Below are 24,931 nucleotides of genomic sequence, written 5' to 3' on the forward strand. Positions count from 1 at the left end.
CAATGTCAAGAAAACAAAAATCCTCACCACTGGACCAATAAACAACATTCTTATCAATGGAGAAAATATTACAGTTGTCAAGGACTTCATTCTTTTTGGATCAACTATCAACACTCACGGAAGCAGCAGTCAAGAGATCAGACGACGTATTGCATTAGGCAAATCTGCTGCACAAGAACTTTTTAAAGCGTTGAAGAGCAAAGTTGTCAGCTTGAGGATTAAGGTGCGCCTGACCCAAGCCGTGGTATTTTCAAAAACTTCGTATGCGTGTGAAAGCTGGACAGTGAATAAGGAAAATCATAGAATAATTTGAGTTATGGTGTTGGAGGAGAATTCTAAAAGTGCCATGGGCTGCCAAAAGAACCAATAGACCTGTTTTGGAAGAAGTGCAGCCAGAATGCTCCTTAGAGGACAAGATGGCCAAACTTCGTCTCTCATACTTTGGAAATATTATCAGGAGGGAATAGTCGCTAGAGAAGGATATCAAGTTTGGTAAGGTGGAGGGTCAGAGAAAAAGAGGAAGACCCCCAATGAGATGGATTGGCCAGGTGGTAGCATCGATGGATTCAAGTGTGGCAACAGTAGTGAGGTTGGCCCAGGATTGGACATTGTTTCATTCTGCTGTGCATAAGGTCACTATGAGTTGGTGCCGACTCAATGGCACCTAACAACAACAAGTTTAAACAAACAGTCGAGACATTCCCAAAGCAAAGTGTTGAAATCTACTTTTTTTTAACGATAGTAAAACTCTCCTGTTCACCTCCCTCCTTCCATTAACTAACATATCACATTCTAACTGAATAGAAGCTCTGATATGTACAATAAATCACTGTTGCTAAAGTACCATTAAGTTGGTTCCAACTCACAATGACCTTGTATAGGGCTTCCAAGGAGTGCCTGGTGGGTTTGAACTGCCGACCTTGTGGCTAGCAGTCCAGTGCTTATCCTCCAGTGTCACACCAGGACTCTGTAATAAAAAAGCTAAACTCTGAACTTTTTCTGACTGAAAGTAGCCATGACCATATTTACAAGTGTTAGAACAAAGATAAAGCACAGGAAAAGGCTGAAAAGATTCTCTCTTTCAGCTAATGGGCAGTCATCATGGCTCGTCTCTTTTAATGGGACTGATGAAGCCAAATCACTGGTGAAATACTTGTTTCCTGAGATGTTATCAGGTCCATTAACAGCACCTTAATTTTATATGTAGTAAATCATTTTGAGAGTCAAGTGAATATTTTTTTCAGGAAAACCACCAGAAGAACATAGGCCTTGTTTGATACTGCACATATTTGAATTACTAATAGACTTTAAGTAGTTCAATTGGGAGTGAAGAGCAATGAGGTCAGATAGATTCTATTATAAAACATTAGCAAAGACAATGCTATTTAATCACTTAAAGTACACGGTAGTAAAACCCACTCAAGTATTTCCTCGGCGTGATGACAACAACGGGGCTTCAAAGAGGTTCTTGAAATAAAATGGAGCTAAAAGGTAACGGAATTTTTCCATAAACTTTTTGAAGTCCTCTTGTATGTATGGAGTGATATAAGAGAAACACTGTTTTTTTAAAAATAAATAATGCACTCACACACACCATGGTGGTATAGCGTGCTTAGAAAAACAGGAGTGGGGGGGGGGAGAATGAGGGAGGATGCTGTAACACTAAAATACGCCTTCTTTTAACAGTAGAAATTTAGGGAGAAAAAAACAGAACTAGAAATTTCCAGACATATTTGTTGGGCTAATTCTCCTAATGATCCTGTGAAAGATCTGTAATAGTAGTCCTACAAATAAGTGCACATTGTGACATGTAACAGGTCTAAAACAATAAATGAAAGTTACGATTTAAACACAGAGCTTCTGTAACTAAGCTCAGACTTAAGGATACTGCCAAAGTAGTTTGGAAAATCAAATAAGCAACAGTTAAAGGAGATTAGAGTATGTTTCAATGAAAGAGTATTTAAGGAAAGAAAAGGAAAAGAGAAAGACAAGGGAGCTCAGAAACACAGAGAGAATCACATGACAAGGGATGGAGAGGTGAGCACACTGCTTGTTGCTGTTGTTACTAAGTGCTGTTGAGTCAGTGCCGACCCATATATAGAAATCCTACATAGGGTTTCTGAGAGTGGCTGGTAAACTTGAACTGCCAACCTTGCAGTTCCAACCAAGTCTGCAGTCCAGTGCATTACCCTACAGCACCACACTTAGGCACAGGGTATAAAATAGAAAATCCTGCCTGGTTCATTTTGCACATTCTAGTGATTATACGGCAGTGATATAAATTCAGCTTAGAAACTACCTTCAAATTTGAGGCACTTCTTTCCAAGCAACATCTGCTTTATTTTAGATATCTGAAAACTAGTAACATACCAAATTTAAATTTTGTAAAACTAATGTAATGTTTTGCTTATTTTAAAAGACATTTCATACTATGAAGTCAGCTGGAAAGAAGTAAGTACAAATTATTTTTTTTCCCCATTAATTTGAAATGAGTACAGGTGTGGTGCTGTAGGATAAGCACTGGACTGCTAAACACAAAATTAGCAGTTCAAACCCACCAGCCACTCCTTAGAAACGCTATGTAGGGTCCCTATAAATCAGAATTGACTCAATGACACTTAACAATTTGTAACAGGGAAAACTTAAAGCATGGTGTGCTACATGGTAACATATATGCAACATGTTACATACAACAGACTAATCACCAGTATTTATATTTACAAATATTAATTTTCCACTGATTTCACTGGCTTCTCAAAGATAATAAGACTTCTGGTACGGCACTGTGGGATCAGCACTGGACTGTGAACTACAGGGTCTGTGGTTCCAACCCACCAGTTGCTCTTCGGAAACCTTCCACAGGGAGGAAGTAAGTCGGAACTGACTCTACAGCACTTACCAACAATAATACTGATTTGGGGTGAGGAAGGGAAAGACACAGTGGCCTAGCAGAAGGTAAAGCCAGGGAAGGGCTAACATGCGGGAGACAGGAGGCTGGGTTCAGGATCAAGGAGACCATTCATGTACGACAGCGGCTTGATGCAGGCTGTCCAAGCACAAGTAGGATGAAGACAGTGTCTCTATAAGCACATGGTCAGGGTACAGAGAGGAAACCATGTGTGTGTTGGAGGGGCTGAGAGGGGACGTGGTGGCATAAAGCATCAGAACACGCAATTAGTAAAAGGGCTCTGATACACACAACCAGCTGGCATGGGGCATCAGAATGTAGTGTGCAGGCAGTACAGCACAGGATAAGGCACAGTGGTCGGGACCCAATGGGCATGTGACATAGCTGGAGTTGGGTGAGAAGGACATTTGAACTATGGTCGGGATAGTAACAAGAGTTTGGTTACTATATACACGGCACTGATACCATAATAAGGATACTAACAGCAAGGTTTTCACTGTCTGAAAGGGACTTACAGCTATGGGAAGGGAGAAAACTAGAATGAACCCCTGTGGTTCTAGAGAAGAACTGAAAGTACTGCTGCCAACTCATGGTTTTTAATACACACACACACATTTTCAGGGACAAATATATGTAAATATGTCTATATGCATATACACATAAACCACTTATTCTCTAGCTTGTTCCACTGGAAGGGCCCGGAAAAAGCATTACTTTAATAACAATGTGCAGCTCTAGCTTCCAGATCTTGATTTCTAAACACCATTTTCCAAAATAAGAAAGCTGGGCTAAAAAAAGTCCAGGGCAAGTCTGGAAACTCTTATAAGAGAGAACAATGTTGGGATAACCAATAATGCATCAGTATTAGCATTCTGATTTTCAGCTGCATTATGGCTATTAGGAGAGAATCTTTGTAAGAAACACACACCCAAGTATTGGGGATAAAGGGACTTCAGGTTAGCAACTTACTCCCAAATAACTCAGGGGGAGAAAAAAAAGTTCTTTGCATGTATCTGTGACTTTTCTGGAAGTCTGAGACTGACTGCATGAATAAATAGAAATGGAGAAAGCAGAAAGGCAGTAAACTAGCAGAGGGCAGAAAAAAACTACTCACTGAGGTCTTCAGCCAGTTGAACTCGTTTACCGGTAAGCAATTTAACCTTCTTTTCACCATCTTCAGCAAAATCTTCCAATACTTCTTTTACATTTTTCTCCAATCGTCTGACTGTTCAAAGTAAATAAGAAGTCTGAGAGCACTGTTTTTATGAATGCACAGGGATAGTAAAAAATAAATCTATATGAAGGGTACGTTGTTTTTCTCATTGTATTAGAGCTACTGTAAAATTCACATTTCTCACAGCTGTAAGGGGATCTCTACCTGCTAGACAATAAAACACGCAATCGAAAGTCTCAGTGAAAGTCACATGCTCAAGGTGTAGTCATGATGGAAGTACAGACGGGAGCCTGTTTTTAAATGGCATTCTTGTATCATGAAGAAGTCTGCAGGTATGTTCTATCACTCATCTTTTCCAGATAGGATTTGTGTTCATTACTATTTTAAGAACAAATTACAATCTTTAGGCTTTCTAATAAAATCTACTTCTAAGGTAGCACTTTGGCACTTTTCTGTTAAAAATGGATTTTACTACTACTATTATTGATGTGGAGTCCTGGTGTGGCGCTGTGGGTTAATGCGCCAGACTAAAAAAGCCATTTGAACCGCAAGGTCGACAGTTCAAGCTCACCAGCTGCTCCTTGGAAACCCTATACAGGGTCGCTATGGGTCAGAATCGACTCAACGGCACTTGACAATAACAACATTATTGATGTAAAAATTAGAAAGTGACTTCTTTTTGGCTTACCTTCAGTATTTGTAAGTTGCTGCCTTAATGTATTTGCAGTGATAGCAAGCATGCGTTGTATTCGCCAAAATAAGACCACATCGTTGCATTCCAACTGAAATATTAAATGAAATTACCAAATGCAAGTTTAGAAAGGAAAACACACAGCTACTACAAGTCAGCTTTTTAAAAATAGTACTCAGATTTGTGTACGTACATATATTCCTATTATAGATATAGAAGTCCGGGTGTGGCGCTGTAGTAGGAAAAGCACTTGACCTCAAGGTCAGTTTAAACTGCAAGGTCAGTGGTTCATACTCACCAGCCACTCCTCAAAAACCCTGCACAGGGTCTCTACAGGCTGGAACTGACTCCACGGCATTTAACAGCACCAACAATAAATACAAGTTGAATGTTCTCAGTCTAGAATCCATGACACCCTGCATGATTTGGGTTCTATTTGCCCCACAGATACATACATGGTTTTATTCTGATTCCCAAATGACAAAACATAAACTCAGGAAGCAGATGTGCAATCAACTCCATAGTAGTTAGCCAACAATACCATACACAAAAGTTGATAGCAATATACCTTCCAATTTATATGCATTTCCTCTTTAGGCTAACTAGCCTTTTTCTTTGAGAATGTACTCAGGTCATTCTTTTGAAATTCTGCTGTACATAAAAATCATTTTTTAAAAGAAGCTTAGTCTGAAGAGAAAGTCCTTCTCAACAATTAAAGCTATGCAAAAAATATCAGCACTTTTATATGTGTGTACTTAAGTACACATTTTCTTTTAAGCTCCGAATTTTTAAAAGAAAAGTATACCAGGTATCTCAATTACATAGAACTTGATTAGCAGAACTCTTTCAAAAGGTAAGAAAAGGGCTCAAATGCAGTCCTGTGTTACTAGAGGTTAAGGAGCTCTGGTAGCATAGTGATTACAAGTCACGCTGCTAACCTCAAGCTTGGCAGTTCAAAACTAGTGGGCGAAAGATGAAGCTTTCAGCTCCTGTAAAGATTTACAGCCTTGGAAATCCTATGTAGGGTGGCTATGAATCAGAACCAACCCCACAGCATACTCCCTCCACTACTAGAGGTTACTCTATGTGTTATTAAACTATGTAAAAGTGTCCACTCCAAGAATATCACACAGTTCTTGTAAAGAATAGTTTAAAACATTTACCATAAGACAAAATAACAAGAAAACAGCAGAATAGAAAAAGCAGTACGATTTTCATTACGAAAATAGATGGTTACGTAAAACGCATGTGTATACGAAAATGTAGACTAGAAATACATATGTGCTTTGCTTAATGTCCATAACATGTTCTATAATTCAGACAGGAGGGGGGGACTCCAGAGCACAGTGGCCATGGGGCTACTGTGTGGGGCACAGGCCAGGCAGGCAGCTTCCGCTGTGGATGCCTCAGGTGAGTCCTTGGACAGGTCCTACTCAGCCACTACTACCTTTTCTACTAAGAGCTGCAGGGAAGGCCAACTTGTTTTTGAGAATCTGTATTGGGATAGGGCAGTGTGGATCAAAGGAGCTGAGAGTACCCAAGTCAGGCTGGGGCACATACCTTTCCATCGATGCTCTATGGGACTACACTAGGCAGAACATGGGGATTAGATCTGTTGAGGTGTGAGAACTAAGAGAAATCAGGGTTGGGAGTTTGGGCCTGGACCTCCATAAATACTGACTAATTGGCTTCAGGCCACATGAAACAGCTGGGTAGAAGTGTTGTTCCAACTGCAGGACAAGAGTCTAGCGTCCTAGCATTCAGATACTTGGGTGCCCTGGCCCACTGACATAGATGCAGTCAGATGCTGCCTGAATGGACATTAAGCAATCCACTCTGATACACAAAAACATGAAGGAAAATTACCTCTCAGACATGCAAGTATTATTTAAAAGTAACAATTTTCTATTTTATATTTTCCCCCCAACTTGCATTTATCACACTTATTTTTCCACTAGGGGAATGTATTTCTGTCTAGTGTTAAAAAATAAAGCTAATTCTTTTAGAAAAATGGAAGATCAACACTAAAAAGAAGTGGTTTAATGTCTATTATACGCACACATATTCTTACAGGTTCTGGGGATGAGGTGCTTATAAGATGCATTTACTACCAAACTAACAATTATCTTTGAAAAGATATGAGTTGTTACTTTTTATATATCATGCACACTTTTTTACCAGAAGAACATTAAGAGTCAAAATTAATGCCAAAACTAAAGTTTACTTTTAAATATCTATAAGCAACTATTACTAGCACACATTTCTGCTTGTTTCTGAAAATCTTACCTCAGAATCTATAAAATGCCTTTGGTAGTAATAAAAGCCTCTTCGACAAAGGTTACAATGATTTAGAGCTGTTTTTAAGAAATGTCTTCTATAAACTTGGTGCCAAGTATCCTTAATCTAACATGAGAAAAGAAAACAAAAGCCAGAGGTAATGTACATGCTTCATGTTGAGCAAACACCTGCTGAAAAATGGAAGCTTATTTATGAAAAAGCTAAAAGCAATGACAAAGTAGTTATCTATCCACCTTTTTATCCTCTTCCTTTTTTGCCCTAGACAAAGATTAGATGTATTACTACTCTATCCCATTAACCGTTTATGTGCTCCAAAATTTTTAGCGTTTCCAATGAGAAATATTATTTTGTATAGATTCTATAGGGTGGGGATTATCTTCTAGTCATAGGGAAGGAAACCAAGGCAACAAGAAGTCAAAAGCCTTGCCTAAAACAGGGTTAAGATTAGGAAGTAGGTTCCAGACTATGTTCATGAACTCAACCATATTTCCTTTCTGATTCTGAAACTCCATTGCTACCATACCATCAGGCACCCTGCCACTGTATTACTATATGGTAGTCTGTTGGAGCATTCAGTGATTTTCCACACCCACTCTATTTTGAGCTTAACAACAATAATGTTAAATAGGTAGATGTCATTTTACAGATAAGAAAACATAAATGATCAAATGATATACAAACTGCTAAATGCAGCATTACTAGCAAATAGGGAAATACAGACTGCACATTTTCAGAATCTTTTCATGGTACTTTGCAATCTTTGCTGTAGCTTCATAAAGTGCTTTGTACAAAGTGTCATTTGGGGGAAAAAAAGGAAGAAAAAAAAGATTTTTTTGTTTAAAGAAAGAAAATAATTGAATATACAGTAAACATATCCTAATATAAAAATTAAAAACAAAACCAAAAAAACAAACACCTTAGAAAATCCTCTTACCTTCAAGACAAAAGTCATTCCTAATGCATTAACCAAAGGTCAATACTAAAAGAAGTATCAAATTGAATACAATTTATTGCAAATAGGAACAGGACAAAAATAGAAAATGGAATTTATATTTAACTAAAAATCTCATTTACTAATCAATTTAAATCTCATTTTTTAATTTACAACCAACACTACATGTAGAACAGTTTTAACTGGTTTGAGTTTTACTGGGTTTCCTTTTTCTGCCCTCTGGTGGAATTGAAAGTAAGTATACTCATTTTGCAAGTGCATAAACATAAATAGTAGATACTTCTTAAAACAAACCATCTTTGGATCTGAAATTCCTTCTATAACTGCTGTACATACTAGATTTACTTTTCTAATTGGGTTTCATGCAAACGAATATTAAAATGAACTTCTGATTCCTTACACAGACTCCAAACTAAATTAGTAAGGGATGTAGTCCCAGAAACACACTGGTTTTTGCTTTTCTAATTTATCCCAAATAACCCTCATTAATGTAAGCAAAACATGGTCATATTCTTAGACTAATTTTATCCTCTTACTATAAATGGAGAATCCAAATCCTTATTCAATTTAATAAAAAACATTCAGAATTTTTTCTAATTTCATTTTTTTCTATATTTACATGTACCTGATTGGGTTGTATCATTTTACTGTAGAACACATATGTGCATATAGTGAGTCATACTTAAGCAGAGCTCTATTTTGCCATTTGAAACAGTGTGATGTGGTGGAGAGATCTGGGTAGGGTCTTACTCCTTTGTGAGAACTAAATGCTGAGTATGCCCTAGTATTTAAGCCTCAGCTCCACCAATTACAAATGAAAGCATCGGACTGAAAAACTCAAACTCAGAAAGTAAAATTTCTCCTACCTACACAATCAGAATGTTTTTATTGTCAGCAAACATACACATGATCAGAGTCAAATGGAGCACTTAAACATCTAAGTAGCACACTAGGAGTAGTAACATTTAACCTCAAGAAATAAAGGTTAATGGAGCAGGTTCATGCTTTTCAGCAACAGAAATAAAATAATTACCAAGCTTGGGTCTACGTCTACTCCTCGGGATTCCAGGTTCTTTCGGACTGTGGTTATCTCATCACTGGCAAGGTAAGCTGGATGCTCTTCATTACATTTCAACATCTTCTCCAGCTCGTTCTTGGTTTCATTGTGAACACACTTTAAAAAGTTTAAAAGACAAGGATGTTTACACAGATCATAATTTGGCACATCTTCAATTCCAATTAATCTAGTAACCTGCCTTATGAATCGAGGGCAAGTAGCTTAAGGAACCACAACAACCTGGGGTCTTATGAGGGGGGAAAAACTAGGAAAACAGCCCAATTTGTCACATTTTCCTTTTGCCAAAATATTTTACACTATCACCAAACACCTTATTATGCATTTTCAAGAATTCTTTGACACTAGAGTATGATCTGCATCTAGGAAAAATGACCCTAACTGTAAGGAAAGACATGATAGCCTATACATTGCTCACATCAAGAACTAAATTACTGTTAAGGAATTCATACTTACTGGCATATTTGTTTTCAGATAAATAAATTAGATGCAAAACACACAAATAAGATCATCAGTTCTACACTCAACAAATCATACACTTTCAAATTTTAGTCTTTTCATTAACACTTTCGTAATCCAATTATCGCCCAACTTTGAATTTTCTGTTGAAAACATGTATTTTCATTAATGGGAGGCATGCTAAATCATACTCTAGACTTCAAGTAAAATTATGTGGGACACACACATATATGTCTCTGGACTTGGTACCACCTTCTAGATCCCATGACTGAAAAAAAAAAAGGAAAACCTAAACCCACTGCCATTTAGTTGATTCTGACTTATAACGACCCTGTATATGGTTTCCAAGGCTGTAAATCTTTCCAGGAGGAGAAAGCCTCATCTTTCTCCTACAGAGCACTGGTAGATTTGAACTGTCAACCTTGCCATTAGTAGTCCAGTAATTATCCTACAGCATCACCAGGGCTGCCTTGAAAGGCATATATAATTTAGGACTACTGAAAATGTGGTATTTGTGAAAACATGAATGCACGACGGGAAAGTCAACTTTCAAATAATGCACTAGAACCTGAAAATAAGCTTGTAAATTTAATTCCCAGTAAAAAAGAAACAGACAAAAGTTTTGTGAAATTACAGTTCCAAGAGGCATCAGCTCATGTAATGCCCTGCATAAACAGTACTTCGTGGCATGCACCCATTCATCTGTTTCAAATAGTCCTATAGGTCCTCTCCTGATGTCTGCAAGCACTGCCCTTCTATCCCTGATGAGAAAAATGTAGATGGGCACTTTATGTTCCATGGGTCATGAGAGGGTTAAGAATCCCGCTTTACACAACTTCTATGAGCACAGTATGTCATCATTCTTATATTTACTTCAGTTTCAGTTGGCTTAAGAAAATCAAAACAAGTCCACGAGAGCCAAAATATGACCTTGAACATAGTCAACCTGAAATGAGACAGCATCTCAAAAACAGATTCAATGCACTGCACACTAAAGACCAAAGACGAGAAGAGTTGTGGGATGGCATCAAGAACATCATACAGGAAGAAAGCAAAAGGTCATTAAAAAGACAGGAAAGAAAGAAAAGACCAAAATGGATATCAAAAGAGACTCTGAAACTTGCTCTCGAATGTAGAGAAGCTAAAACGAATGGAAGAAATAAGAAAAAGAGTTGAACAGAAAATTCCAAAGGGTAGCTCGAAAAGACAAAATCAACTATTATAAGGAAATGTGTAAAAATCTGGAGTTAAAAAACCAAAAGGGAAGAACATACTCAGCATTTCTCAAACTGAAAAAAACTGAAGGAAAAATCCAAACCTCAACTTGCAATACTGAAGGATTCTATGAGTATAATATTGAATGATGTAGAAAGTATCAAAACAAAAAACAAGATGGAAGGAATACAAAGAGTCACTATACCAAAAAAAAAATGGTCGATGTTGAGCCATTTCAAGAAGTAGCATAAAGTAAAGATGGCACTGAAGGAAGAAGCCCAAGTTGCACTGAAGGCCCTGGTGAAAAACAAGGCTCTAGAATTGATAGAAAACAAACTGAAATGTTCCAACAAACTGATGAAGAATTGGAGGTGCTCACTCATCTATTTCAAGAAATGTGGAGGACAGCTACTTTGGTCAACTGATTGGAAGAGATCTTTATCTATAGTCATTCCAAAGAGAGGTGATGCAAGAAAATTTGCAAATCATCAAACAATATCACTAATATCAAATGCAAGTAAATTTCCTGAAGATAATTAAAAAAAATGGCTGCAACAGTACATTGTCAGGGGACTGCCAGAAATTAAGTACAGCCAAAGGGAACTCCCAGAAAAACAAAGTCAGATTCAGAAGAGGACATGTAACAAGGGATACCACTGCTGATGTCAGATGGATCTAGGCTGAAAGCAGAAAATATTAGAAAGATGTTTATCTGTGCTTTATCATCTGTGTAAAGGCATTCAACATGACAAGCTATGAATAACACTGTGAAGAATGGCTATTCCAGAACACTTAATGTGCTCACGAGGAACCTGTACACAGACTAAGAAGCAGTTGTTTGAACAAGGGGATACTGAATGGTTTAAAATCAGTAAAGGTGCGCACCAGGGTTTATATTCTTTCACCATATCTATTCAATCTATATGCTGAGCAAATAATCTGAGAAGAACACGGTATCAGTATTGGTGGAAGACACAATAACAGCCTGTGGTATGCAGATGATACAACCTTGCTAGCTCGAAGCCAAGAGTCTTAAAATACTTACTGATGAAATTAAAGACCACAGCCTTCAGCATGGACAGCACCTCAATGTAAAGAAAACAAAAATCCTTACCACTTGACATAAAAATAACATCTTGATAAACAGAGAAAAGACTGAAGTTGTCAAAGACTTCACTTTGCTTAGACCGAAAATCAACACTCATGGAAGCATAGCCAAGAAATCAAACATCATAATGCATTATGCAAACCTGCTGCATAACACTTCTTTAAAGTGTTCAGGAACAACGATATCTGTTTAAGGACTAAGGTATGCCTGATCCAAGCCTTAGTATTTTCCATAGTCTCATACACATGTAAAAGTTGGAGAATGAATACAGAAGACCATAAAAAAATTGATGCATTTGAATTGAGGTGTTGGAGGAGAATATTAAAAGTACCATAGGCTGCCAGAAGAACAAACAAATTTGTCTTGGAAGAAGTACAACCAGATCGCTCCTTGAAAGCCAGGATGGCCAGACTTTGCCTCTCATACTTTGGACACGTTATCAGTAAGGATCAGTTCTTGGAGAAAGACAACATGCTCAGTAAATTGGACACCTAAGAACAACAAACACACTTCCATCCCTTCTGTGTAATTATTAACAATCTTTTCACTAAAGGATGATATATACATACTAGTAAGTTTTGAAAATGAGATTTTAAGTTAGATTTATCTTTACTATTTATATTTAACCTTTCATTAATAATTGCACAGTAAAAGAAACTACCTTCTAATTTACTAATACTTTCTGACCCAGATTGTACCATATTATGGAATCAGAGTATCTGTACAAGAATTATACTTAAACACAAATAAATTGACTAGTAAATGAAACTATTAACACTCTGTAAAAGCATGACACATCGGAATAGATGGCAGTGATGGTGGTGCTTATATGCCATGTAGTTGATTCCTGTATAGGGTTTTTAAGGTTGTAAATCTTTACAGAAGCATAAAGTTTCATCTTTCTCCCAAGGAGTAGATTCAAACTGCTGACCTTATGGTTAGCAGTCCAACTCATAACCCACTACACTACCAGAGTTCCTTTGGAATAAATACTATTCAAGAAGGAAAACTACAACTGTTAGCTTAACATCTGCATATTTAGTCTGAATTAAGGACATCTCTAATAATGGTATACCCCAACTAGTCTCCAATGTATTGTGACCAAGATCTCAATGAGTTCAGCTTAGGCAACGTAAGACTATTTCAAAGGGATGAATTTTTCTAGAAAACTAAGGAAAATGAAACAACAAATTCATGAAATAGTTTTCAGAACATGGATTTCTCATCTGTAACAGGACAAATGTGAAAGACATGAGGATGAATTCTTACAAGACTCCTTAATCTTGTAATAGGAGAACTGGAGATATTTTTAATCTTTTCTAGAATCTGTTTGTCAGTAGGTCTAGAACACTTAGGTAGGTTGCATCCTGGAGTGGAGAATTAGAAAGGTCAAAAAAAGAGAATCTGATTCAGAAGAGTCTGACATGGAGCTCTATTTTGAAGGAAAAATAAAGTATACATACACAAACACCAGATTAGGAGATTCCAAGACACTCTTCCATCTACACTCTAAATTATCCCTTCTGTTCCAGTCAGTCTGGGAATTATGCATCCTGCCATGAAACTTTCCAGGCAGAAGGCTCTTCTCTGACAGATTTCCAGATTTCTCTTCTAGCCACAGACCCTTTCTTTAATCTTAAAACAAATTCCTCTGCTTCTTGGAGGGTCACAATGGTTCCAAGTTCTAAGGAATAATATGTTATAACTAGGAATCATTTTTCTTCAAGAGTGTTTGACCAAAGTATATTCACCAAGGGAGTTACTAAGGCAAGTTCTGCCATTATCATTTGTTTTGTACAAATTCTAGGTCTAATTTCACTAAGACTTGAGGGCTAGACACCAGTTTTCTCTGGAGTTTATCTGCCTTACACCAGCTTTTTCCAATCAATGACTCTTCCTGTCTCAAAGTCAGAAACCTCTGATGAATCTCCTAGAAATTATTTTCTGACAGACCTTCTGCTCTCAGCCCATCTGTACAGCAGAGATAACTGAAGCACCCCAAACACATGCATGATCCAATCACTAACTCTATTTCCTTTTTTCTCAATGACCCATTTTCCACATAAATCATGGCAAAAAAAAAAAAAAAAAGAGAAAAGGAAGACTGTCCTTTCAGTATTTTGAGAGAAGTTTAGACAAGACAGCTCATGAAAAAAGAAACATGTGAAACTGTAGAAAAAGAAAAAGGCATTGATTACATAATTTCACTGCATCTAAAATGAAAACAAAAGCATAAAATAAATAAAGATAATAAATCACTTAGTAATGTTTTCCTTCTCTTTAACTCCTATCTCCATTTTTCCATTTCAGTACCCTTTCTCTAATGCAATACATTAAAAAACAAAGAAAACAAGAAAAGTAGACTAGATATTCTATTTTATATTCATTTATTCATGTATTTATAGTCTAAATTCTATTTAGACTCTTTAAGGAATGAATATAAGAATGAGAGAGCTTTAAAAAAATAATGCTAAATGGGAAAATAAAATTTGAAAGAAATAAAATGGCTGAAGGTGTGTATGCACACACATAGGAGGACTGAATTACTTGCAGTTCCTTTTTATTTATGCATCCTCAAATTATTTACACTTGGCTTTACCATTTTGATTTTCTGTTGTTGTTTTAAGTGCTGTCAAGTCAGTTCTGACTCAAACCTGTATAGGGTTTCCGAGGAGCAACTGGTGAGTTTGAACCACCGACCTTGCGGTTCAAATCGACCTTGAGTTCCAGTGTTTATCCTTTGATCTTATAAGCTGCTATAAAATGTTTATTAAAAAATTAAATTCTATAATTCTGGTGCCTGTCTGAATCTTTATATTTATTTTGTGAAGACATATATAACAAAATGAAAAAGAATAAAATAATTTGAATAGATAAAAATTCAGAAGAAATAACCAAATAAGGTTAAAAAAATTTGTTTTTTCTAATCACATTAATTCTATATGTTGTTGTTAAGTGCCATTGAGTTAGTTCTGACTCATAGTGACCCTTTATAGCGATTCCAAGGAGTAGTAGGTAAGTTTAAACCACTGACCTTGTGGCTCATATCAACCTTGCAGTCCAGGGGTTATCCTACACACTAGGATTTCATTCTGTATATTGTTGTTGTTGTCGTTAAGTGCTGTTGAGTCAGTTCTGACTCATAGTGACACTACATAGGGTTTCCAAGGAGCAGCTGGTGAGTGTGAACCACCAAGTTGTGGTTTAAACCGACCTTGTGGTTCAGTGCTTTATCCCACAGTGCCACACAACAGGAAATCCTTGTCAGTTTTTTCTTGCTCTTTAGTTATTTTTTGGTTTCCTAAATCAACTAGAGAATTAAAACAAAGTAATCGCCAAAAAAGGACATGTCACCTCCCCTTTCTTTCAATAACATAGCTACTATACTTTGTAAAAAACTTTCTTTTATAGTTTCCTGTTTATTCTAAAATATTAGTTATAGTTTAGAAAGGCTATTAGTAAACATCTGAAAATGTTAAGATTTAAAAGACTGATCTAGAACCATGCAAAGGTTGTATTTTTGTGTCTGAATTAAAATAGTATCAAAACGATATCATCATAAGACTGGAAGTTTGATGGATTTTACCTGTTCTTGGGTCCGATTCTTCCAGTATAACCACCTTTTTTTCCAGTCTGGGCCTATCATGTTTTCAATTGCACTTTCAGCTACAAAAATTAAAAAATATTTTAGTTATTATTTTAATTCACTAAGAATTTCATCACTTACCAAGTATATAACTTCTAATTAATAATGGTCTTTCTTAACTACTTCCAAGTGCTCTAGCAATATACAGTTCAAATAAAAATATATAACTGGTATGCTATATACATAAGAATTTAACTATATATGTATATGTCGTGTTAAGTGCAGTTGAGTTGGTTCCAACTCATAGTAACCTTGAATAGGGTTTCCGAGGAGTAGCTAGTGAGTTTGAACTGCCAACCTTGCAGTCCAGTGCTTATCCTAAGCTCTATATATGTATATGTTGTTATTAAGAGTCGTTGAATAGGTTCCAACCCACAGCAATCCTGTATAGTGTTTTTGAGAAGCAACCGGTGAGCTTGAACCACCGACCTTGCAGTTCTAACCAACTTTGTAGTCCAGCGCATTAAACCATAGCACCACACCATACAGAACATAAGAAAAGTATAATTACTTACAAAAGTCCTATAGACACAGTAACAGACACATTAAAATATTCTCAATGATAACATATTAAAATACAAGTGTATATAAGCTTAAGTCCAATTTATTTCACATTCCTAGTAATTCTAAACTGTTGACTGAAAAATTCACAAATAATATTTAATTTTAGTGCTGCTAACAAAGACCTAGAATTGTGCACTGTTATTTTGATAAACGTTCACAAAGTTTTATGACTCCTTCACCACTGTGAATGCTTACAACTTGGTGACCCAGGCCAGGACTTACTATCTTTGAGACGAGCTTGAAGAGCCTCTTCCATAAAATAAATAGCTGCATCCCACTGCTGCTTATCAGATATGGACCGGTCTTCTAAAGCATTGTGTTGAATAACTCTCTGAAAAAACAAGGAAGGGAAAAGCGAATTTTACTTACATATTATCATTTTAGAGGTTTTATACAAATTGACAATTTTTGAGAAGTGAATATTCAAAATAAGATATACCTAAAATATGCCCCACTCATGAAAACGGAGGTCATCTTTTTTTATTTGCCTGCTTATTTGTCAGCTCTCTGTCTAAAAAAATTAAACAGTAAAGATTGTCTCTTAGCCCCACATAAGTGAGCTATTTTTAAAACTGTCCAGAGAGACAATTTCACATTTAACTAAATAAGAGAATCCATTTCCAGAGCCCTAGCTTTCAGGAGTTCATAAGTCAGGTCATCTTCACCTCCCAGTTTTGCCATCTACTCTATATAATAGTATTTTCAAGAAAGAAGAGGGGGAGGAAAATTAAAAACCATTGTATTTCATTATTAACAGAAAAGATAAAAGGAACAAGGTAGAAACTTTAAAGATATAAGCAATCATAAACACTATTTATTAAGATTAAAAACTGGCTTCCTAATTTTATAACTATTGAATGAAAAAATAAAAATGGCATCAGTCTTTTAGAAAGTCAGTCTTACAATTAGTTTTTAAATATGAATACAAACATTTTTCAAAATTAAATTGTAACCAGCTCACAGTGAAATGTTCTAACTCTCTAAGCAGAGAAGGTGTTTAACAAATGTTGTGGTATTTTCCATATAACAAAAGTTTTATCAGGTGGTGGAGGTCAGAGTCCAACACTTTTAAATCACACAGAATTGAGCTTGAATTTTAGTCAATGACAATAGTTCTGTTATTAGATGCTGTTGAGTCAACTCAGACTGAAAATGACCCTACAGAACAGAACAGAACTGCCCCATAGGGTTTCCAAGGCTGTAATCTTTACAGAAGCAGACTGTCACCATCTTTCACCCATGGAGCCGCTGGTGGACTAGAACTACCAACCTTGTGGTTAATAGTCTAGTGCTTATCCTACTGAGCCATAGCAGCACCGGTATTATTGTCTTCGAGTCGGTTTCAGCTCACTGTGATACTGTGTAGGGTTTCTAAGGAGTAGCTGGTGGGCTTGAACTGCTTAGCAGTCCAATGCTTGTATGACAGTGCCACACACAGTCCCCTATAAAAGGGTTGTCAGCTTGAGAAATTCATTAAAAAATATGAGGCCAACATCCTAATATGCAAATGACATACCAAGCTGTCTTCTGCAAAGTCATTCCACTTGTGGCGTTTAATACTTTCTTCTTTAACAGCCTCTTTAAGTTTGTCAAATATATCATCATGCTCTTTTCCTTTTGGTTCCGTCATGAAACGGGAAAATTCTTCTTGTAGGGTCTCCCAAGCAACCTAGAATTATTTAAGATCCCTATATATGACATATATTTATTTAATGTATAACATGAAAAAATAGCACATGAATTCAAGTCAAACAGGTGAGATACATCAGTGTATCAGAAATTATATATAAGTATATACACACATATACACAAAACTCCATTAATGGAAACAAAGGGCAGCAAATGAAAAGTCTGGTCCAAAGATGACAGTTGGAGGTTAGTGATGATAGACTGGGCCTCCTGACATGTTTGCTAGACATATAGTTTATAACTTCTAAAAATTAGTTGGCAACGTTGAAATTTTGGGCAACTTCATATACAAATCTGCATTTCTAGCTTGTTGGAACTCTCTGGCAACGATGTACACCATTCTACACGACCCCACCTGCAGGAGCTGAGCAGACGAGTGAGATATGCACTTTCAGTCAGTTACTAGACTTATTCTACCCTGTAGATACTGGAGTTTGTCTGCTTCTTGAAAAAGCTTTCAATTTTTTTCGTGAATGATTCAGTCTTCTGCACTGCAGCAACACTTTCTAAATAGCTAAGTATTATTCAGGCTTATATTACAGCTAACTCCTACAGACGAGCAGTGTCAAACGTAATTAAGAACTAAACTTATGGATAAGTGGCCTTTTATGTGATGCGTTTTATATTTAATCCTCCTCATGTTACAATGAAGAAACTGCAGCTTGAATAAAGGTAAATGATGGAGTCAGTCTTTAGAATCATGGTTCCTGACTCTCACCAGGACAATGTCCTTTAGACTACTCCTAGGTCCAAGGATGGAAATCAGCTAGAAACAGACTAATTGTCCTTGTAACGACCACTAAGGAGCTCTGGTAGCATACTGGTTACAAAATCGGGCTGCTAATCTCAAGGTCAGCAGTTCAAAAATACCAGCTGTTCCACAGGAGAAAGACAAGGCTTTCTGCTCCCGTAAAGATTTACAGCCTCAGAAACCCTATGCAGGGATGTTATGGGTAAGAATCAACTCGACGGCACTTAACAACAATAACTTGAACCTCAGTATACAAAAACATTAAAAAATTAGGGCTGCTAGTGAGGTGTCCTGGTGTGGTACTATGGGTTAATATGCTAGACTGCAAAGTCGGTTTGAACTGCAAGGTTGGCAGTTCAAGCTCATCAGTTGCTCCTCAGAAACTCTCTACAGGGTCACTATGGGTCAGAACAGACTCGACAGCTCTTAACAACAACATGAACCTCAGTATACAAAAACATTAAAAAATTAGGGCTGCTAGTGAGGTGTCCTGGTGTGGTGCTGTGGGTTAATATGCTAGACTGCAAAGTCAGTTTGAACTGCAAAGTTGGCGGTTCAAGCTCACGAGCTGCTCCTTAGAAACTCTCTACAGGGTTGCTATGGAACAGACTTGACGACACTTAACAACAACAACAGTGAGGTGTCAGCGGCAGAAGTAGTCTAGCTACTTTAGGGGTAAATGTGTTGACAAGTGAAAGGGTTCAGCAACATGCAATTTTGGAAGGGAGACTATAAAAGTTCTTAGAAAGGGAAACTAGAAGAAACTGAGAACAGAGGTAAAGAAGCTAGAGCTGGAATCAGAGAGGAAAGGGGTGAAACCACATGTGAATAATTAGGAGACCCCATTTTATTTAGAAGAAAGGGAATGAAAAGCCAACTTATTTTTAACACGGATTTCAATTTTGTAGTTTAACCCAGAACATCAGATATACTGACTTCATGGGGTGATGTACAAAGCTTATCAACTCAGATATGATGATGGTGTCCACAGCAGCTGGCATGTACTACGTGCCAGGTACTGTCTACTACATGTAGGAATTCGTTCAATCCTCACAGCAACCATAGGAGGCAGGGAACATTCTCATTCCTATTTTGTACATGAAGCAACAGAGGCATAGAAAGGTTAAGTAACACTAGTCCAAGGATCACATTGAGCCAAAATATGTTGGTAACAGAAATAGTTCTTAGTCTAATCTTCCAGCAGGAGTCCAACTAAGAAAATGATTATTTTAGTTTATCAGTCCTTAAGAAAACCAATAAATGAAATCTTGTATGCATTAAGTATTTTCCTTAGAGAATCTCCATCCACAGAAGTTCAAAATATTCCACATTCAAAACTTTACTGTTTGTTTTTAAAATGCCGTCTTTGAAAGAACCAACACTCTCAACCCAGTACCAACTACTAACACTTTAAATCAGTGGAGTATAAAGACTAAAAAGGAAAAGACAGTGGCTGTGATGGTAATACAACCAAACTGTCACAGCTTCAGGTCCCTGACATAATGCTTCTTACCCATTGAATTAAATTATATCCTAACCTCTACTGCTTTATTAGGAAGCTGCTTGTCAGTCCATTGCTTAAGCTTGATATCCACTGTAGTATTAAACGTTCCTGAATTCATAGTCTGTGCAGCAGGAAGATAGATATTTTCAATCACATGAGTTGATACTCTTTCCCACAAGGACTGCTGAAGGATTTCCTCCCTGAAATTCAAAAATAAGTAAATACATTTAAGAACAAGGAGCTCTGGTACAGTAGTGGTTACAAGTAGGGCCTCAAGATCAGCAGTTTGAAACTACCAGCGGTTCTTCGGGAGTCAGATGAGGCTTTGTGCTCCTGTAAAGATTCACAGTCTCAGAAAACCTATACAGGGTCGCTATGAGTTGGAACCAACCCCCTGGCACATCACCACCACTACCACCAAATTTAAGAACACTGAAGTGAAATATAACGCCAAGTTTTGAAAAAAATAATTTTACAAAAGTATTAACTTACAATAAACTGTGCATATTGGAGGTGTGCAAATTGATAAGGCTTTACATACAAATGAGGGCATTTCAAAGAGTTCAAGGAAAAATGGAGTGAAAAGATAAAAGAATCTTCCCCTGAACTTTTTGAAGCCCCTTCATGCATGCACATCTGCATATAAGCACAGTTCTACTTAAAAACAGAAAGTTCTTAAAAATACCAAAGACTTTTAATTTATAATGACGATACCAATACAAGCATTCCAAGGCTACATATACATATATCATATACATATATAAGGAGCTCTGGTAGTGTAGTGGTTACGAATTGTGCTGCTAACCTCAAGGTCAAAACTACCAGTGGTTCTGTAGGAGAAAGATGAGGCAGTCTGCTCTCGTAAAGATTTACAGCCTCGGAAACCCTATGTAGGGTCACTATGAGTCAGAACCGACTCCACGGTACTTAACAACAACAACAATATACATATATAAATTTGTCTGAGTTACACAGAGTATCTTTTCGTGTTACAGTGCTCCTGTTCAACAAGTTTAATAATGCACAAACTTACATAAAACATAAATTGGAGAGGATAGTTTGCTTGAGAATTTTACAAGATGATATAATTACTGGCTGTTTGAAAAAGCGCACAGAATTTAGTTCAAAATGAAATTTGCATACGATATAGTTGTTGTTGTTAAGTGTCATCAAGTCAGTCCTGACTCACAATGATTCTGTATAGCGTTTCCAAGGACTGGCTGGTGAATTTGAACCACTGACCTTGTGATTCAAACCGACCTTGAGGTCCAGTGCCACACCAGGACTAGTAGGTACTCAGAAATGAGAAACTGAAAATATGTACTATTCACTAATCTCACTTTACAAGCGAAACACTATTTCTAGAGATTTCGTCCTCTCTGATGAATCCAACAGTAACCAGTCCTAATAAATAGTTTTGCTAATTATCTAAAGCACAATTTGATGAAACTTTTGCCTCATTTTTAAAAAATGAGCATTTTTTAAGTACGTTGTTGTTGTTACGTGCCATCAAGTAGCTTGTGACTCATAGCAACCCTTTATAGGGTTTATGAGAAGTGGCTGGTGGGTTTGAACTGCCGGCCTTGAGGTTTAAATTGACCTTGCGGTCTAGTGCATTATTTTGCAGCACCACACCAGAACTCCGTTTATTAAGTATAAGGTAAAGGAAAGCCAAACACATATCAAGATTTAAAAAGAGTATGGAGAAAGCGGTCTTTAAAAAATGAATTGGTCTGACTACAATAGTGGTTACATTTGACAAAAAGATGTATGTGTATGTTCTTGCTGACTGTTATGTGTGTCACCTTGGTTAGGTATAACGTAAATATCCACCATTCTGGAATCTTGTATTACGTAAATATCCACCATTCTGGAATCTGGCGCAATTATCCTTTGTGCTGTAAATCCTAATGTCCATGATGTTAACGAGGCATGGCTACAGGCAATTAGAGTAATGAGGTACGATACAATTTACAGGACTAGGTTGCATCTGGAGTCAACCTCTTTTGAGATAACTGTTGTTGTTGTTGTTAAGTGCCTTCGATTCGGTTCCCACTCATAGAGACTCTGTATAGGGTTTCTGAGAAGCAGCTAGTGGGTTTGTACTGCCGACCTTAGGGTTCGCAGTCCAATGCTTATCCTACAGCACCACACCAGAAGTCCTAAAAGAGATTAAACAAGCAAGCTGAGATAGGGGGACCACTACCACAAAAACAGAAGAGCAAGGAGTGGAGCACATCTTTTGGAATCAGGATCCAAACTCCAAAATCCAGGAGACAGAAAAAGACAAGAGACACAGAGACAGAGACAGAGAGAGAAAGACAGACAGAGAGAGAGAGAGAGAGAGAGAGAGAGAGAGAGAGAAACAGAAACAGAGAGAGCGCTCTAACACCAGAAATGGCAAGAGACAGCGGAAGAGAAAAGGCATCAGCAGAGGCATCAGAACCAGGAGACCAGCAGGAGACAGTGTGGTGGGTTTCCTGATCCACAGAGCCCGAGACCTGAGTATCTTCCAGCAGGGAGTTTGCTGGAAAGTGGCAATTATTGATATAGCTAAAGAACTTTATAACAGTTGCCGGAGCAGGGCAGAGAGAGGCCTTCCTGTGGACATGTCTGAGAAGAGACTGTCCTGACAAAAGAAGTGTATTCTGAGTCATTTCAGATAACTGCGGGATAAAGTACTGAACTGCAAGGTCAGTTTGAACCACAAAGTCAGCTGTGGTCTCCAGCCGCTTATTGGAAATCCTATACAGGGTAGCTATGAGTCAGAAGTGACTCGATGGCACTTAACAACTTCCCCAGTAAGGCCTATAAACATGAGTACTGTCTGCAAGTTGTGTGTGGCCACTGCAATGGATTATTGAATTACAGAGTAGAAAGTGCTATGAAAGGAACAACTGGTGTCAGAATTGACAAAAAAATTGGAGCGATGAGAGAGGCTGATTTCTCCCACCTAACAGAAATCAGCCTTGGGCTGCTGACTTTGATTCTCCTGAGCCCCCTTGTGAAGTTAGAGGAGATCAGACACCCAAACCAGGCCATTTTTACAGTTAAAAAGGCTAGAGGGGGAAAGTATGCCTGATCTTCACCTCACAGCAATCAGCTTTGGGCCAACTCATTTTCACACTTTCGGGGGAAGAACCAAAGCAACAATAAGTCACTACACTAGCCATCTGAATTTTAATATTTTATCACATTGCAAAAGTCTTTGAGAAAAAGGAATTAATTATATCAAACTCAAATACTCACCAATGTTTTGGTGTAACCTGGCTTAGACTGATAACTTCATCGAGGATTTCATTTTTAGCTTTTTCAAATAGTTCATTCTAGGAATACAGATACAAGCAAATAAAAATTTCAAATAAGAATAAGATTTTACCCTGCCATAATTTTCATAGATACCCAAAGGCAGGCCTTTGACAGGCTAGTGGGCTAGGTTTATAAGGTTTGAAGTGTGAAGAGCGAACAATGCTCTTGTCTTCTGGTCTCCTTTTGGAATGCTAGTATCCAGGTAAGTACAAAGGAACTGATTCAAAATTTGCTACTTACACAATTTTAAATGCCACTTTTCAGACAATATTCACACATATAACATCTTCACATAATGTTATATGAAAGCATCAGTACATATTTAATTCAGTGTATTAGTAAATCAATGCTATTTTATAATTTAGAATCAATGAGAAGCAATATTTAGTTTCCATTAGAGTACCATTAAAAATATTTTACATTGCATACATATGTTAATTCTGTAAGACCTTTGAAGAAGCTTCTCCACTGTATCAAAGTTTTGATAGTCTATGATCCCTAATTATTTTTCAATTTTATGTAATAAATAAGTTATGGGAGAAGAGTAAACTGCTCTGGGAAGAGTATTCTTACAGCTCTAAATGGGTAGTCGCGGTCTAAACCAAACCAACGTAACTTACTAGATTTCTCTCATCAACACAAATTTTATTAGAACAAAATTAAGGTATATACGAAATATGAGGTACCCAAATATTACCCTGTCAAGCTCTCGCAGGCGAGGGTAGTTATTCTTCCACTCAGTTTCAAGGTTAAAACGTGTTGCTGAAGAAGAAGGAAGAACAATCAAGTCAGATGGTTCTCTTATTTTCAAATATAGTGGATAAAGGTTATCTCAAATATTTTCTGAGGGTGTACCTAACTAAGTCTCCTTAATGTTCTGGGCTGTCAACATTCAAAAGTTCATTATTTTAACAGTGTTTTAATCTCTTTTACTCTAGTTTCTTTATTTTCTATCACAAAATATACAGCTGAGGCAATTTAGTGCAGCAGCTAAGAACACAGACTCCAGACTTGTATCACTAAGATTCAATTCCTGGGGTCTACTTTTTTGTTGGGTGATCCTGGGTAAGTTACTTTGTACCTTTTCTACCTTTTTCATAAAATGTGGATAACAATACTTGTGCAGTTGCTCAGGGGCTAAATGAGATTAATAAGTAGGATGGATGTCCATGTGGGATAAGAGAAGGAGAATATATTCTCATCAGACACAAACTATAGAAGCAAAGCCACAGGACAAGGAAGTGTGAGATTCAGGAATCGGCACCATATAGCAGAAGCACAGATTGCTCCACAACCTCTTTCCCTCTCTCCATTTAAAAGGAGGGCATCTATATGTAACGTGTAAGAGCTTTTTATACTTTAATGAATTTATTCCCAAACACTACTGTAAACCTGCTTTGTCTGTTTAAACGCTGCAGTTCTGCTAGCGGTTTACTGTGAAAAGAAAACTCCTATTCTTGATAACCACTGAAGATTCGTACTTTCTCCATTTTACACATACTATCTAATGAACTAATAAGTCACTGGTAGAGAATCTGACAGATGGTAATGATTTTCAGCTCATAAAATATCCAAATTTGCTTAGAGA

General features: G+C 37.1%; 1 protein-coding gene across 8 annotated transcripts in view; it reads right to left on the reverse strand.

Annotated features, from left to right (window-relative positions):
- Positions 1-24,931, reverse strand: part of OPA1 (optic atrophy 1 (autosomal dominant)) — a 107,358-nt gene that overhangs the window by 18,491 nt on the left and 63,936 nt on the right. For all 8 annotated transcript variants that reach the window (XM_006873140.1, XM_006873137.1, XM_006873139.1 and 5 more), the window contains 10 exons: positions 24,041-24,105; positions 23,284-23,360; positions 20,069-20,234; positions 17,607-17,759; positions 16,313-16,421; positions 15,467-15,546; positions 9,057-9,197; positions 7,060-7,176; positions 4,771-4,864; positions 4,023-4,133 (listed from right to left, as the gene is read on the reverse strand). In XM_006873140.1, coding sequence (XP_006873202.1) covers positions 4,023-4,133; positions 4,771-4,864; positions 7,060-7,176; positions 9,057-9,197; positions 15,467-15,546; positions 16,313-16,421; positions 17,607-17,759; positions 20,069-20,234; positions 23,284-23,360; positions 24,041-24,105 — 1,113 coding nt within the window. The remainder of the gene's footprint in view (positions 1-4,022; positions 4,134-4,770; positions 4,865-7,059; positions 7,177-9,056; positions 9,198-15,466; positions 15,547-16,312; positions 16,422-17,606; positions 17,760-20,068; positions 20,235-23,283; positions 23,361-24,040; positions 24,106-24,931) is intronic.

Source organism: Chrysochloris asiatica, unplaced genomic scaffold, assembly GCF_000296735.1.
Source record: "Chrysochloris asiatica unplaced genomic scaffold, ChrAsi1.0 scaffold00224, whole genome shotgun sequence".
NCBI lineage: Eukaryota > Metazoa > Chordata > Mammalia > Afrosoricida > Chrysochloridae > Chrysochloris > Chrysochloris asiatica.